Source organism: Triturus cristatus, chromosome 3_1, assembly GCF_964204655.1.
Source record: "Triturus cristatus chromosome 3_1, aTriCri1.1, whole genome shotgun sequence".
In the NCBI taxonomy this organism is placed as follows: Eukaryota; Metazoa; Chordata; class Amphibia; order Caudata; family Salamandridae; genus Triturus; species Triturus cristatus.
The window spans coordinates 300,325,998-300,341,603 of record NC_140583.1 but is presented as its reverse complement, the minus strand read 5'-3'; the positions used below and the strand labels follow the sequence as shown (position 1 = coordinate 300,341,603).

Below are 15,606 nucleotides of genomic sequence, written 5' to 3'. Positions count from 1 at the left end.
GTTTGTGCCCCTCCGTACTAACCTCCTGCCTGGAAGACTGAAATCACTCGTTGCTCCCGGGGAGCACGTAAGACAAGTGCCTATTAACTCCCGCTAGCGCTAATTGGATCTATATAGCTCTTACTGCCCCTAGCGAAGTGTTGAGGCACTTTATAGCGCTTTATAGCCAGTAAGTGTTGAAGCGCTCTATAGCGCTATAGGGCCAGTAGCTGAGTAGCACCACTTTGGAACATGCCGTAAGTGCCCTAGAGGTGCAGTGTGCGACTCGGAATGATGACGAGAGGGGCCGGGTAGCACTCCCTGTATTCGCAAGTTGTCTGGGAGCCCCCCCCCCATACGTTGCATGACTACTAGCCAGGGGCATTTCAGACCATGACCAGCCTTGAGAGCTATGCAAGGGGCTAGCCTAGCTTTAACCGGCAGCGCCTTGACCGAGCCATCAAAAGATGGCATCATCAAGAAACTTCGTTCGGATAAAAAAAGATGTCAATTAGACAACAAAGTCATTAAAAAAATATGAAAACGACTTAACAATGAAAAACATATTGTGCAACATTTATTAGCATCTCTAACGATATCACTGAATTAAGTGACATTAATTTAAAGTAATATCTTTTCAACATGAAACATTCAGGAATATCCCTATTTGCCCTGATGACGCTGTCACGAGTTATCGAGAATGTGTCAGCCATGTCCTCTGTTTAAATAGTCTATATTGTAATTAAATGAGAAGCAAGATTATTTTTATGTTATCCAGGTAAATGTAAGTTTTTTGTACAGGTAAGATACTTTTATCACTTCCGTGTGATCTCAAACTGGATGGTTAAGCAAAATTATACGAAGTGAAGCGATGGGACATGTATCACACAGTTAGTTCGAGTGGGGTAGCCGGGATTTCAGTCCACGAATGCATATTCTGCAGTTTGGGGAATGTAGGGCTATATCCTTCTCTATTCCGTTTTACACCAAAGGTCAGTCCTTTGCGGTCAGTTATTCAATTATTGTTATTCAACTAGTGTTATTATATGGAGTTTAAAAAAAAAACGTATCACACCCTAAATCAAATTGACACTATATACACACACATATATGAACACGTGTTTAGTCATGGGGTTTGAAAGGTGTACTTTTCTGTTTTGAATGTTTTTACAGACAGCATACATCATCACAGACATCCCTCCCTGAAATAATGCTGCAATGTGCAACCACTTCTCCTTAAAAAGCTTCACTCTGTGGAGGCTCCGACACCTCTTCGATGTTGCTTCTTTTTTCATGATTTAATTGCTGTCACTGAGGTGTTGAGCATCTCCCAAAATAGCTCCTTTTCTCAAGTCAGGCGAGACCGCAGTAACCCTGACATATCACAGCAGCTTCTGCATTCCCTCACACCGCAGGATGGCCTGGCTTCACAAAAAGAACACTTTTAGGAAAGGCTGACCACCTCAATGGCCACAATTAAATAATTCATGAAACATGAGGTCATAGAGACCCCCAGAGTTCACTCCTCAAGTTACAGCACTTCGAGGAGTCTTAGGTGATGAGCAGCATGGCTTCAGGGAGTCCAGCTCTGTCTACCACTTTTTAATCTTCAGTTCCCACTTCAAACTCTGGGGGCAGGGGCATATTCTCACCTGCGCCCCCACTCCTAAACTGGGGTAGGAGGATGGTTAACCTCCCCTGCCCCTTCCGGTTCCCACGCCCGTGGTTCTAGTGGTCCAGAGTGGGTTGGTGATAGCTGAGGCGGAGGGAGGGGCATTAGTAAAAGACCCTCGCTGTGCTCACAGCCTACCTGGGGGTCCCAGATTGGACTTGTGGAGGGCCTAGAGGTGAAGTGTGGCTGAGTGCGAGGGATGGGGGTGCTGCTAAGAGTCCGTCTGCATACTGATCAGATCTGAGGAGAGCAGAACCTCCCCCTATGCTCACTCTCAATGTAGGTATTCCACATGATGGCATCTGTGCCTTAGGTTCTAGAGGGTCGGGTTCTAACCCCCATGTAATATCAGTCTGCTTGTGTGTTTCACATCATTAACCGATATTCGGGTTCTAGAGGCCCGAGTTCTAGTCTCCGCATAGTCACAGTCTGAATGGAGATTCCACATGATGAAGTATTAGTCGAGATCTAGAGGTCCGAGGTCTGCGCGTGGTCACAGTCTGCATGGATATTTCTCATGATGAGATGTTAGTCGGGTTCTAGAGGTCTGAGTTCTAGTCTCTACACGGTCACAGTCTGCATAGATATACCACATGGTGAGATATTAGTTGGGCTCTAGAGGTCCGAGTTCTAGTCTATGCATAGTCACATTCTGCATGGATATTCCACATGATGAAATGTTAGTTAGGTTCTACTAGTCTCCGCATGCTCACAGTTTGCATGGATATTATGCATGATGAGGTATTAGTCGTGTTCTAGATGTCCGAGTTCTAGTTTCCACGTAATCACAGTCTGCATGGATATTCCTCATAATGAGATGTTAGTCGGGTTCTAGAGCTCCGAGTTCTAGTTTCCATGTGATCACAGTCTGCATGGATATTCCTCATAATGAGATGTTAGTCGTGTTCTAGAGGTCCGAGTTCTAGTCTCTGCGTGCTCACAGTCTGCATGGACATTCCTCAGTATGAGGTATTAGTCGGGCTCTAGAGGTCCGAGTTCTAGTCTCTGCATAGTCACATTCTGCATGGATATTCCACATGATGAAATGTTAGTCGGGTTCTACTAGCTTCCGCGTGCTCACAGTTTGCATGGATATTACGCATGATGAGGTATTAGTCGGGTTCTAGATGTCCGAGTTCTAGTCACCGCATGGTTGCAGCCTGCAAGGATATTCCTCATAATGAGATTTTTGTCGGGTTCTAGAGGTCCGAGTTCTAGTTTCCATGTGATCACAGTCTGCATGGGTATTTCTCTTAATGAGATGTTAGTCGGGTTCTAGAGTTCCGAGTTCTAGTCTCCACGTGCTCACAGTCTGCATGGATATTCCTCATGATGAGGTATTAGTCGGGCTCTAGAGGTCCGAGTTCTAGTCTCTGCATAGTCACATTCTGCATGGATATTCCACATGATGAAATGTTAGTCGGGTTCTACTAGTCCCCGTGTGCTCAGAGTTTGCATGGATATTACGCATGATGTGGTATTAGTCGGGTTCTAGATGTCCGAGTTCTAGTCTCCGCATGGTCACAGTCTGCATAGATATTCCTCATGATGAGATTTTAGCCGAGTTATAGAGGTCTGAGTTCTAGTTTCCACGTAATCACAGTCTGCATGGATATTCCACATGATGAAATGTTAGTCGGGTTCTACTAGTCTCTGCGTGCTCACAGTTTGCATGGATATTACGCATGATGAGGTATTAGTTGGGTTCTAGATGTCCGAGTTCTAGTCACCGCATGGTTACAGTCTGCACGAACATTCCTCATAATGAGATGTTAGTCAGGTTCTAGAGGTCCGAGTTCTGGTTTCCATATGATCACAGTCTGCATGGATATTCCTCATAATAAGATGTTAGCCGGGTTCTAGAGGTCCGAGTTCTAGTCTCTGCGCGCTCACAGTGTGCATGGATATTCCTCATGATGAGGTATTAGTCCGGCTCTAGAGGTCCGAGTTCTAGTCTCTGCATAGTCACATTCTGCATGGATATTCCACATGATGATATGTTTGTCAGGTTCTACTAGTCTCCGCGTGCTCACAGTTTGCATGGATATTACGCATGATGAGGTATTAGTCGGGTTCTAGATTTCCGAGTTCTAGTCATCGCATGGTTACAGTCTGCATGGATATTTCTCATAATGAGATTTTAGTCGGGTTCTAGAGGTCCGAGTTCTAGTTTCCATGTGATCACAGTCTGCATGGATATTCCTCATAATGAGATGTTAGTCGGGTTCTAGAGGTCCGAGTTCTAGTCTCTGCGTGCTCACAGTGTGCATGGATATTCCTCATGATGAGGTATTAGACAGTTTCTAGCGGTCTGAGTTCTAGTCTCTGCATAGCCACATTCTGCATGGATATTCCACATGATGAAATGTTAGTCGGGTTCTACTAGTCTCCGCGTGCTCACAGTTTGCATGGATATTATGCATGATGAGGTATTAGTCGGGTTCTAGATGTCCGAGTTCTAGTCTCCGCATGGTCACTGTCTTCATGGATATTACTCATATTGAGATTTTAGTCGGGTTCTAGAGGTCCGAGTTCTAGTGTCCATGTGATCACAGTCTGCATGGATATTCCTCATAATGAGATGTTAGTCGGGTTCTAGGGTCTCCGAATTCTAGTTTCCACGTAATCACAGTCTGCATGGATATTCCTCATAATGAGATGTTAGTTGGGTTCTAGAGGTCCGAGTTCTAGTCTCCATGTGCTCACATTCTGTATGGATATTCCACATGATGAGATGTCAGTCGGGTTCTAGAGAACCAGGTCTTCAGTCTTTTGGGAGTTTCACAACAAACACTGCTCGAGTCCATGATAATACCCTTTCTGGGAGTCCCACAGATTCTTTCAAAGTTCTGTGTGATGGAGTGCTCAGATTCTAGAGGCGTTGTTCTTCTACTCACAAGCTCTCCCTTTGAGACAAGCATGGTATATTGTTCAGTTCTAGATGTAAGGGTTCTGCTCCCCTCTGTCCTCAGATGCTCTCTGGGAGTACTCATCAGACATTGCTCTGGTTCTAGGTGTTCCCACTGTATTCACAGTCGACACTGTGTGTCGCAGCCACTCTGGGAATTCCATGTGACACACAGCTCAGGTTCTAGAGAATTTACTCTGTCACCCTCTCTACTCACAAACTCACTGACTCTGTGTCACACTTTGCTCATGCACTAAATGGATGGGTACTTCCCCTCGCTTTCACGTGATACATTGTTCATTTCTAGAGGTAACAGTTCTGCCCCCCTCTGTACTCAGAGACTCTCTGGGAGTTCCACATGATACATTGTGTAGGATCTAGAGGTATGGGTTCAGCCCCTCCAAGTACTCACAGGATCTCTGGGAGTTCCACCTCAGACATTACTCAGGTTCTAGATGTATAGGAACTGTCCCCTCTGCACCTACAGACCTTCTGGGAGTTCCACAAGATACACTGCTCATTTCTAGAGGTAAGGGTCCTGTCCTTTCTTTGCACACAGACTCTCTGAGAACTTCATGTGATGCACTACCCACCTTCTAAAGGTAAGGGTTCTGCCCTACCCCTTGTACTCATACATGATTAAAGTGCTTATTTCTAGAAGTAAGGCTTCTGCCCCCTCTGTTCTCACAGACTCTGAGAGCTCCATGTGACACATTGTTGAGATTCTAGAGGTGTGGATTATGACCCTCTGTACACATATTATACATTGTTCATTCCTAGAGGTATGTACACATACATGATACATTGCTCATTCCTTGAGGTATGTACACATACATGATACATTGTTCATTCCAAGAGGTATGTACACATACATGATACATTGCTCATTCCTAGAGGTATGTACACATACATGATACATTGATCTTTTCTAGAGGTAAGAGTTCTTCCCCGTCTTTACTCACAGACCAAGAGAGCTCCACGTGATACATTGTTGAGATTCTAGAGGTGTGGATTATGACCCTCTGTACACATATGATACATTGCTCATTCCTAGAGGTATGTACACGTACATGATACGTTGCTCATTCCTTGAGGTATGTACACATACATGATACATTGTTCATTCCAAGAGGTATGTACACATACATGATACATTGCTCATTCCTAGAGGTATGTACACGTACATGACACATTGTTCATTCCTAGAGGTATGTACACATACATGATAAATTGATCTTTTCTAGAGGTAAGAGTTTGTCCCCGTCTTTACTCACAGACCATGAGAGCTCCACGTGATACACTGTTTACATTCTAGAGGTATGTATGGGTTATGCCCCCTCTGTACACATACATGATAGTTACACTGCTCATTCATAGAAGTAAGGGTTCTGCCCCTTCTGTACTCACACGCCGTTTGGGATTTCCTCTTCTGCCATGGCTCGAGCTCTCTTCACGGCATCTCTTCCTTGTCCCGGGTGCCGGCAGCATCTGAGCGTCACCTCTTCTATAGCTTGGAGGCGATGAGGGCGACTTCTTGTGAATTTCTTAAGCTCCACCCATCGGCTCCCCCGGGGTGGGCTCCAGTACATGCCTAGGAGAGCAGGACTCACTCCGGATCTATGAGGGAGGCCGGCCGGTGCTCCCTCGGCTGACAGGGAGGACCTACGCTCCACTCCCCTCACAGGAGGAGCTGCGAGGGTGACAGGCGAGGAGACACTCCCTCACTCCCTCCCCTCCCGCGAGCATGTAACTCCGATCTGCCATACCCCGTGCTCGTGACCCGCGTGTAACAAGCGAGACGCACGCCTGAGCAGACCTCACCTACACACACCCCTACGGAGAGTGACAGACCTCCATGGAAAGAAGGTGCGAGGCGCCCTTATCGGAAGGAGGATGACACACCTGTATGAGAAAGTGAGAGGCACACACGTGCTCTCTCATGCGCGCCTAAATGGACGCACACACCCGACGACCCCCGCAAGGAAAGGACATAAATACATATCTATACATAGAAAGAGGGAGACACCCCTATGGGATGGAGTGAGACACGCCACATTGGGCAGGCGGGAAACACCATGATGGAAAGAGCGATGCATACAGGCCTGCATAGGATACACCGCACCTGTAAAGGAAGGTGTGAGGCAGCCATCTACAGAAGGAAGCAGCCAAGCACCCCTATGGAACGAGCGATACAGACATGTAGGGACGAGGGGTGGCTCGCTGACACCTGCACAGGTAGAAGGGCCTCTCTCACCGGTCTAGTATGTGTATGGGGCTGGAGGGAGACGCACACCGGCATGGAAAGAAAGGAGGGACCAAAGCATTGAGATGTGGCGGAGGAGACCACACCAGTCACTGGAAGGTGACACACCACAACGTGCATGTGAGGGTAGATTTCACACTTGTAGGGGGTGGAGGGAGCCTGTGAAGGATGCACGCCCACTGCACGAGAAGGGGGCTCAAAGGTGCATGTGGATATCCTTACATACACTTTAGGGTGATCAGACCTGCTGGATTTCCCCGGACAGCCCCGGTTTTCAGAGGACAAGGACTGTCCCGGTGTCTCACAGGCATCTCTGAAGTCTCTGGGCAGCGGAGGAGGATGTCGCTGACTGCCCCCAGCACAGAGACAGAGCGGGAAGGAGGGGGCGGGGCGCAGGGTAGACGTGCTGCCATTGCAAAGGTAATGTAGACATAGCCTTGTAAATGTGTGTGTGTGTGTGCGTATATATACACAGACACACACACACATTTACAAGATATACAAGCCTAGGGAAAAAAATGTATATAAATACAAACACACATACATACATACATAGGGACAGATTTAGAAGGCTACACTTTTGCCTACACTTTTGCCTTTCCTTGGCACATTATGGGTAAACTGCTGTCCAATGATTTCTTGAGCACAGAGGCCTCTTCGACATGTTCTAGACTGGATTTTGACCAGCTCATAGCTAATCTCGGGCTGAGTCCGCGAAGTGCAAAAGTGCGAAGTGCTACGCGTGTTAGAATAAAAATGTCTTAGCTGTGTTGTTTATATATTATTCTGCATAAGTTAGCATTTGAGGCACCATTTTATGTTTGGCCACCATTTTTAGCCATGATCGAAACTAATTTCTCTCTGTCCCTGCTGAAGCAGCTTTGATAGTTTTAATTTCCCCAAGGTTGGGCCTTGCTGTACTAATGAATACACTGTTCTTATTAGAGCATGCCTGTCCCACTAGATAGAGGCCTTGATCCCACTAGTCCAGCGGTGGGCACAGGCCGAACGACCTTGGCATAAAGATAGTGTGTGCCCGGTCCCAGGATTGAAACTCATCCTTCAGTACTTTCTTTGTGTAGCTGCCTCCAACTGGAAATTTCCAGTTCTTGGGCGTGTCTTCATTGGTCCTGAATTGTACATAATGTATTACCATGTTTGCTGATGTCAGTCCCTCTGCAGCAATCCACAGAGACTGGACAGACTGGGCTCCGCACGAGTGTACCTGAATAAATATATTTGGTTTGTATTCTCTACTGTCTGAGCTACTCTTCATTTGCATGGAAGGCTGAGAGGTGGTCGTGAGTGACCCGGGTGGCCCCAATCGGGTCACATCCTTCATGCGAGAGATCCGCAAGTGGCAGAGTGGGTTAAAAAAAAAGCGTTCGTGATAATTTTCAGTGCCGGGTGTTTGTTCGTGCTGTGAAATTATCGCGAACGGCACCGTACACAGCGCAAGCAGGCGCTGCTTCCTTTCTGCCGCTTGAGTAGATTTTCTACCCGAGCGGCTGCTTTCGCAACGCGAACTGACGGTTTCTCAATGCGAGCAGTCACGAGCATACATGGCCACTCGCATTGAGAAAGCCGACCGCCCGCATTGAGAAATCTCGCCTGGCGGTTGATTTCCCTTCTCTCGCCAACTTGACGTTGAAGAGCGTGAATGAGGAAAAATCTCTCTGGGAGGCAGATTTTCCTCGCTCGCCAACTTGATGGTGATGAGCGCCAGCAAGGAAAAAAACTCTGCGCCGCAGAGCAGAGTTTTTCGGAACTCCGCAAGCTCCGCATATTTTGGAGTGCTGAAAACTCCGCGAGGGGAGCAGAGTTCTCAGCCCAGACTTACTCATAGCTCCAACTCAGTGGTCCTAACCATTTCAGGTGATTTTCGCTGTCTAGCAGAGGACATGTGTATTTAAGCAGCTGTACTTTTAGATCCCTTAGTGGCATTTGACACCATAGACCACTCCATCTTGGAACAACCTCCTCAGTTAGAGTGGTCAAGGGATCAAATGGATTACCTTGTTGCTTTCAGATCGCCAGCAAGTGCCTGCGTTACCATGTACGCTGCAGCTAAGAAATCGAGTCATGGCATTCCACTGGGGTCAATTCTGCCCCGTTGCTTTTCAACCTTTACATGAGACCACTGGCTGCCCTTTTTTCTGCAGCTAGGGACTCAATATACAATTTATATTGGGCATGTCCAAATCTAAACAATACTCAAAGCTGGAACTAGTTGGAGGGGACAAAACCCAATAACTCACTCCGACATGCTGGTGGATGTTTGTAAACTTGCTGAATTTGTACCCATACAGAGCTGAGGAGCCCTCAACATTTTGAGCAGGTGCAGCACCACCGCTGGGATTTCACTGCGGTTGGTGCACGCGCATTAAAAACCTTTTAAAAGAGGTTGCTGCATGTGTGCCTTTACAGAGCATAGTTCCTAAGGCTGTGGCTGGTCTGCTGCAAGCAACAATGCCCTATTGTTTAACTGCTATTTCTAAATAAGTGGACAGCTTCAGGATGTTGATGTGGAATATCACCTAACTGAGAATGGTGTCTTAACTCATATTCACTCACTTATACCCAATGAAGGTTCCCCTTATTGCATTAACCACCGGCTCCAGAGATCTGTCTCTAACCTGCATGTCACTCATACCTGAACTGTGCGTGTTTCTGTGAGCAATGAAATGAGCCTGGCATGTGTTCTGTGGGGGATGGAAGATGGCCCTTGCTGCCTTCTGTGAAAGATAAAAGCTTGATTTGTTACTGCCATCCTGTACCAATTCTGTGAAAAAGAAAAGCTTGTGCTGCTCCTGCCTGATTTATGTGTGTCCTGTGATTGGGAGAGCTTGCCCTGCTGCTGCCCTACATATATGTATCCCCTGCAAGAGGAAAGCTTGCACTAATACTGCTCTGTTCTACGAAGAAAGAGTGTTTTCGCTGCATATGATGAAAAAAATATATATAGAATGCACATGCATAGCAATATTTGAAGTGATGTGCCTGTAATCCTGAGGAAGTACCTATCCCAAAGGGGCAATATTTCAGCGTCAAAACAGGTTGATGGAAAAGAGAAGCTGAGTTAGTTGTTTGGCCCCATGTTTTTTAATTTTATTTTGTGGCAGGGAAACGCCAGTAAAACAATTTTGTTGTAGGTTTGAGAGATTAATAGAGGGGGGACATACATGTTGACAAAAGGGACATAACCGTACCAATACTAGGGAACCAGTTAATAGGAGACTGCACAACCCGTCAACAGTAGGACTCTTGGATGTTTACAGTGCTAGTTGTGGTGTGCACTGATGCCATGCTAGCTAGGCAGGTTTCATCATTCTATATGAATGTATGGTTTTCTATTAGAGGTTTGATTCTTTCTTCCAGGTGTGTTGTGCTTTTTGTATTCTTATGCACTTTTAGGGTGGAACAGTCCTTTGACCCCTCTCAACGCCTCTTTAATGTGTTAGCTACCTGTATTGTACGTGTCCTACATAAGTGAGAGAATCATGTGATGTTCCTCCTGCCAATGCCGCCTGCCCCTTACTTATTGTTTTGCATTAGGGACTGTTGCTAAAGTCCATGTTGCATCTCGTAGTGTTGTAAAGCTCAGCATAAAACTTTTCACTGCACACAAGACTAAACAAATCATATTGCCAATGCTACTTTTAATGCATGACATGAATGAAAGAGTGAACCCTCACAAGGTTTGTGAGCAGAGTTTATCTCAGTTTTGTGTGTGAAACAAGCAGATTTTGAAATGGACTAGAAGATTTTTGTAACATTTTATAACATACCTGACAAGTAGCTCCATGTCATGTATAGCACCTTTGGCTAGTTATGGCATTTTAGCCAACATCACTTTGCAGTCTGGGATTTAACTACAAGTCCCACAATGCAATATGCTGTGGGCTGAAAATCGAGGCGGTAGGGCACTTGATAGCTAAGTGAAATACAAATAATATTTTGTGCCTGGCTTTCTAGCTTTTTTCTTGAGGGATAAATAGTCCAATGGGTAAGGCAACAGAGATAGCATTTCAAAGGCAAATATAAACATTTACCTGCTAATGGGTTAACATTAACCCTGATTGAAAAAAAACTGCACGCTAAAAAGGGCATTGTTTCCCAGAACAATGTGAGCAGCAGAGCCGATATGAAAGGAAAAAATGTGCTGACAGCCCTCTCCCTGAACGCCTGTCTGGGAACCCTGCCCTCAAATGATGCAGCACGTGCTGTAGGTGCTGCCCTGTGAGGGACACCAGTGACCTCATGGCTGATGAGAGAGTGGCCTGAATCCACGCAACTACCTCCACCTCCTGCCAAGGTCTCACAAGAGTTGGGCATTCACTTCAACACCAGCTAGTCACTCCAAATACAGGTAACCAAGGTCTCAGGTGTATGTCTCAGCCGACACAAAATCCCACAGAAGCATTTACCGGGCATCAATAGCAACTCGCACATACCAGTCATCAATGGCATCATTCAATCCAGGCTGAGCAAGTCTAGCTGACCCTGTGAAACTTCTTCATCGTTTACAGCTTGTCAAGAAGGCCATTAGGGCCAGATGTACCACCCTACCAATTTGTTAGCCGCAAATTGTGTTGTTTTACACACCCTGCATGGGAATGAGAGCAGAGGACTCACAGATGCATGTGGGAGAATCCCCCCAACCCTGCTCCTCCCAGAAACATACCGGCAGCCGCGGTCGGTAGTAGGAGTAACTGCAGGGCGGTGACGTGGGGAGGGGGAGGGGCAGGGTGGAGGGTAGTAAACTATGGATTACGGAGGTTTACAGGTAAGTTAACATATAAATTAATAAAACGAATTTCGTTGCGTGCACTGCATCCCCAAATGCGATGCAGTGCACACAACAAAATTCGTTTTATTAATTTATATGTTAACTTACCTGTAAACCTCCGTAATCCATAGTTTACTACCTGCCACCCTGCCCAACCCCCTCCCCACGTCACCGCCCTGCAGTTACACCTACTACCGACCGCGGCTGATCCACAGTACTCGCAGTCGCTCCTGTTATGTGATTGACTGGTTCTCAGTTCATGTTTTTAACTACTTACTTTTAATAAATACTTGCTATGGTGTATGCTTCTTCAATTTCCCCATGATGATATAAAGGTAAAGAAACAGCCTTTTCATGCTGTTCTCCTGAGCCCAGTGGCAGCTCCCCTGCTAAGGCGGAAGAGCGCCGCCCCACTCCTGCTGTGCAGCAGTAAAAGAAAGGAAAATCAAAATGATAATAATGCAATGTTATTATCATTTTATTCTTCCCTGCTGTGGCAGCATGAGGGCGGGGTGGGGCTGCGTTGCTGACAGAGCAGGGGAGGAGTGGTGGGCACACAAAAGTGTGCATGATGCTTTGACCGGCCCTCTCGGGCCGGCCAAACAGTCATGCGCACTTTAGCATGTTCTTCATGCAGGCTGCATTACAGTCTGCTTGGAGAACATGCCCAGGCCTCCAGTCCCCGAGTGCCGAACACGACGCTCAGATCAATGGCAATGCTGCATTGCAGCAATGTTACTGGTTTAGGGGAGCCAATCACAACACAGTATTGTAGCGTTGGGATTGGCTCAGTGGAGCTTGGCTGCTTCCTGTTCGGTGGAGGAGAAACAAAGTGGGACAAAGCGGCAAAGAGGTAAGTGAACTTTTCTTTTTTTACAAATATACCTCCTTACACCCTCACCTACCCGCCCCACCACCCCAGATCCATGCTGCTTGAGCCAAAGCATATGCCATATTACAAAAAAACTGATTACTGAGCAACACAGGAGTTAGGACACGTTGTGAACTTCAGAAAGGCCATATTATAAAAATGTGTCGCCACAGTAAGCAGTGCCCCCTCAAGGTAATGTCATCAATGGGAAACGTCATCCTTGATGATCAGCTGTTCACCGTCTTAAATTAGGAAATTATTCTCTACAGTAGCTAAGGTTTGAGAAAATAACTCCATAGGATGTACTGCAAGGATGCATCAGTTTCTGCAATGAAGAGCAGGCCTTCATCTGGATTGTTCAATATAGGGTAGACCATAACCAGTTCCTCGAATTAGTGAAAGGCTCATGTTGTATCACATGCTATTTGAAGGGTTGCTCTTTCCTGGACCACTTTATCATATGCAACCTTGTAATGTCCTAACGTGATGTTTGTTGAATGTTTTGCATCCCAAATATTTTCAAGCCTCAGCTTGTACAAATGAGAGTGCAACCATTTTCAAGTCATACCATTTACATATGGTGCTGTTAGAGCTTGTGGAGGTAGAGGAATGGATGGCTGTTAGGCTTTTCTCCTGTGGGTGCTGATCTTAGAGCAGCATGCACTTTTTTTGCCAATTCACCATGAACCCACTACCAACACCTCATAGATGTGCCAATTTATAAATTGGTGGTCCAGGCGTGACAACAGAAAGGAAGTGCAGTCAAGAGAAACGGAGTCATGAAAATAAGTCTGGCTGTCAACTTATACCTTTACTTTTTTACAAACTCTGCAGCAAAGAAATTGGCAAAAATGACAAGTGTGACAGTAAATCTGTTCTTGCTAAACTGATTACAGAGGCTGAATTTTAAAATATCTTATGGTGTTAAGACACCTTCTGCAGAGATATTTGGGTGCTCAGAAAATATCAGGGGGTAATAGTAACGGTAGGAGAACTCTATTGGATAATGCAGTTGCTGGAGATATCTGTGTTTTGTCTAATTACAGTTTTGATGCATAATGCTGCATAGAGGGCTAACACATCTCTTGTGAAGCACACTATGTGACATGAAAATCACAAATGTAATTGTAAATAGGCAAGTGGGTTTTTGCTTTTGACACATATCCTTTATTACTTGTAGTTCATAAATTGCAACCCATATAATATAGCACAATAAGCTATGAACCAGCATAAACAAACTGCTTGCAAACTGACAGGCATGGGTTTGGAACCTTGTGGTTTTCTTTATCAATTTGTCCTATAACGCTGCTAAAAATGGTTCCATTGCATAGTAGTAAAGTCTTATAAATACAGACATAGCCCCAGCACTGTTACATTTTAAATCCAGACCTTTTGTTTCTCCCAGCTATGCACTCTTAACATATGCCTACCTTCTTACAGTACCTGCCTACAAGGGGTAAACAAAGTCAAAAGCCTGCCTCAAATGTTTCTCTTAAGTACTTGACTTGTAAAGTGATAAGTTATGTACTTTTGTTTCCCCACCATTGCTTTGTGTATATGTATTAGGCTCCCGGTGACCCTTTGCATGAGGCCTTTGTTTTGGGCCATCTTAAATTGTAAATAAGAGAGCCCATTCACAGTCTGCATATTCCTGTTCGTAACGATAAAGCAGACAACCTGAAGGCGCAGCTCAATGAGCCTTGGTGTCGGCAATTTACACTAGGAAAAATGTCAGCATATTTCACTGACATGACCAGCATGGATCTGGGTTCAAACTCAATAATAGCTGCCTCCTTCTAACTGCTTGCACAACCCTGCTGTTCAGAAAAATATTATAATGGTACAACTTTCTATGTTCAGTCCTTTTCTAAACCTAGGGTGTAGGTGCTACAGGAGTGAACAATTCATGTCACAAAGGTATGTATGTATGTCACAAAACTGTCTCAAGACCCTATTATAAAGAGCTATATATGTGTAATGCACCTGTTTACGCTGTCGTTCTAAACAGACGTTTGGAGTGGTATTTGCCATAGATTTATATTGCTGAGCGCAGTACCCGCTTGCATGTCCAGTTGGGTGGCACACATAGCCTTGGTTCCAGCGCACAGTGACCTTGCACTGCCTCACACAGAGGAAAATAATTTGAGGGAACATTGGTTCCAAAACTAGAATTTTTAATATTGAGGGTCGGGGTGTGGCACTGGGAAGGAGGTAGAGTTACGAGGCACAGAGACATGAAAAGCAGAGTCTGACAGTAGAGCTTAAACATTAATTTTCTATAAAGAAATTGGCAACAAGGACAAATATGACAGTAAATCTATTCAGGATTAATTGGTCACAAACTCTGCATTTTCAAATATCTTATTGGGTCAAGACATCTGCTGCAGAGATCTGTGTGTGCTCAGCAAATCTCAGGGGATAATAATAATGGTAAGATAACTCTGGTGGTTACTGTACCTGCTTAAGAGATCTTGTGTTTTGTCTAGTCACGGTTTTGACCCATAAAGTAACATAGAGGATTTCAGTGCTTAATTTGTAAAAGAATGAGTGCCATCCTGAAGTTCTGCTCAGTGGTACATGCACCGCATACCAAGGCTGCGTAGCCTGGAATCCACCTCAAGCTTCTTTAACCGACTATCAGACATTTCTTGCAGGTTCCTGCTTTCTCTCTTTGTGATGATTTTCCATCGTTGTCTTTCTCCTGGTTTCCCCTTTGTTTGTTTTTCCCTCTCTTGCTGTCGTGAAATGTCTGATTAGAAAGAATATATGCCAGTCACCAAAAATGAGTGCTGGTGGGCCCCACCAGCAACCACCAGCTGAAATTAAGCACTGAATGTATCTTCTGCAAAGCACATTATGTAACATGCAGATCACAGATTTTTATTGTATGTAGATAGGTAGTAGAGTTACTGCTTTTGATACAGAGATCCTTGCAATTCATAAATTGTGGACCTTCAAATATAGCACAGTGAGCTATAAATCAACATCAAGGAGGTGCATGCAGACTGCAAAGCATGGGTTTAGAAACATTGTTTTTTTTTCTCAATCTGTCATTAATATAAGGCTACTAAAAATATTTCCTTTGGGTAGAGATGAAGTCTTAATGACACAGACAACCCCAAGC

General features: G+C 45.2%; 1 protein-coding gene across 4 annotated transcripts in view; it reads right to left on the bottom strand.

Annotated features, from left to right (window-relative positions):
- The window catches only part of GRAMD2A (GRAM domain containing 2A), a 503,088-nt gene that overhangs the window by 343,498 nt on the left and 143,984 nt on the right, over positions 1–15,606 (bottom strand). For 3 of the 4 annotated variants that reach the window (XM_085643957.1, XM_085643958.1, XM_085643960.1), the window contains exon 1: positions 5,967–6,283. The exons of the other annotated variant lie outside the window; for it this stretch is intronic. In XM_085643957.1, the coding sequence (XP_085500083.1) occupies positions 5,967–6,148 (182 nt within the window). In that variant the 5' untranslated portion in view covers positions 6,149–6,283. Of the gene's footprint in view, positions 1–5,966; positions 6,284–15,606 lie in introns of those variants that run through there. 4 annotated transcript variants of the gene reach the window in all.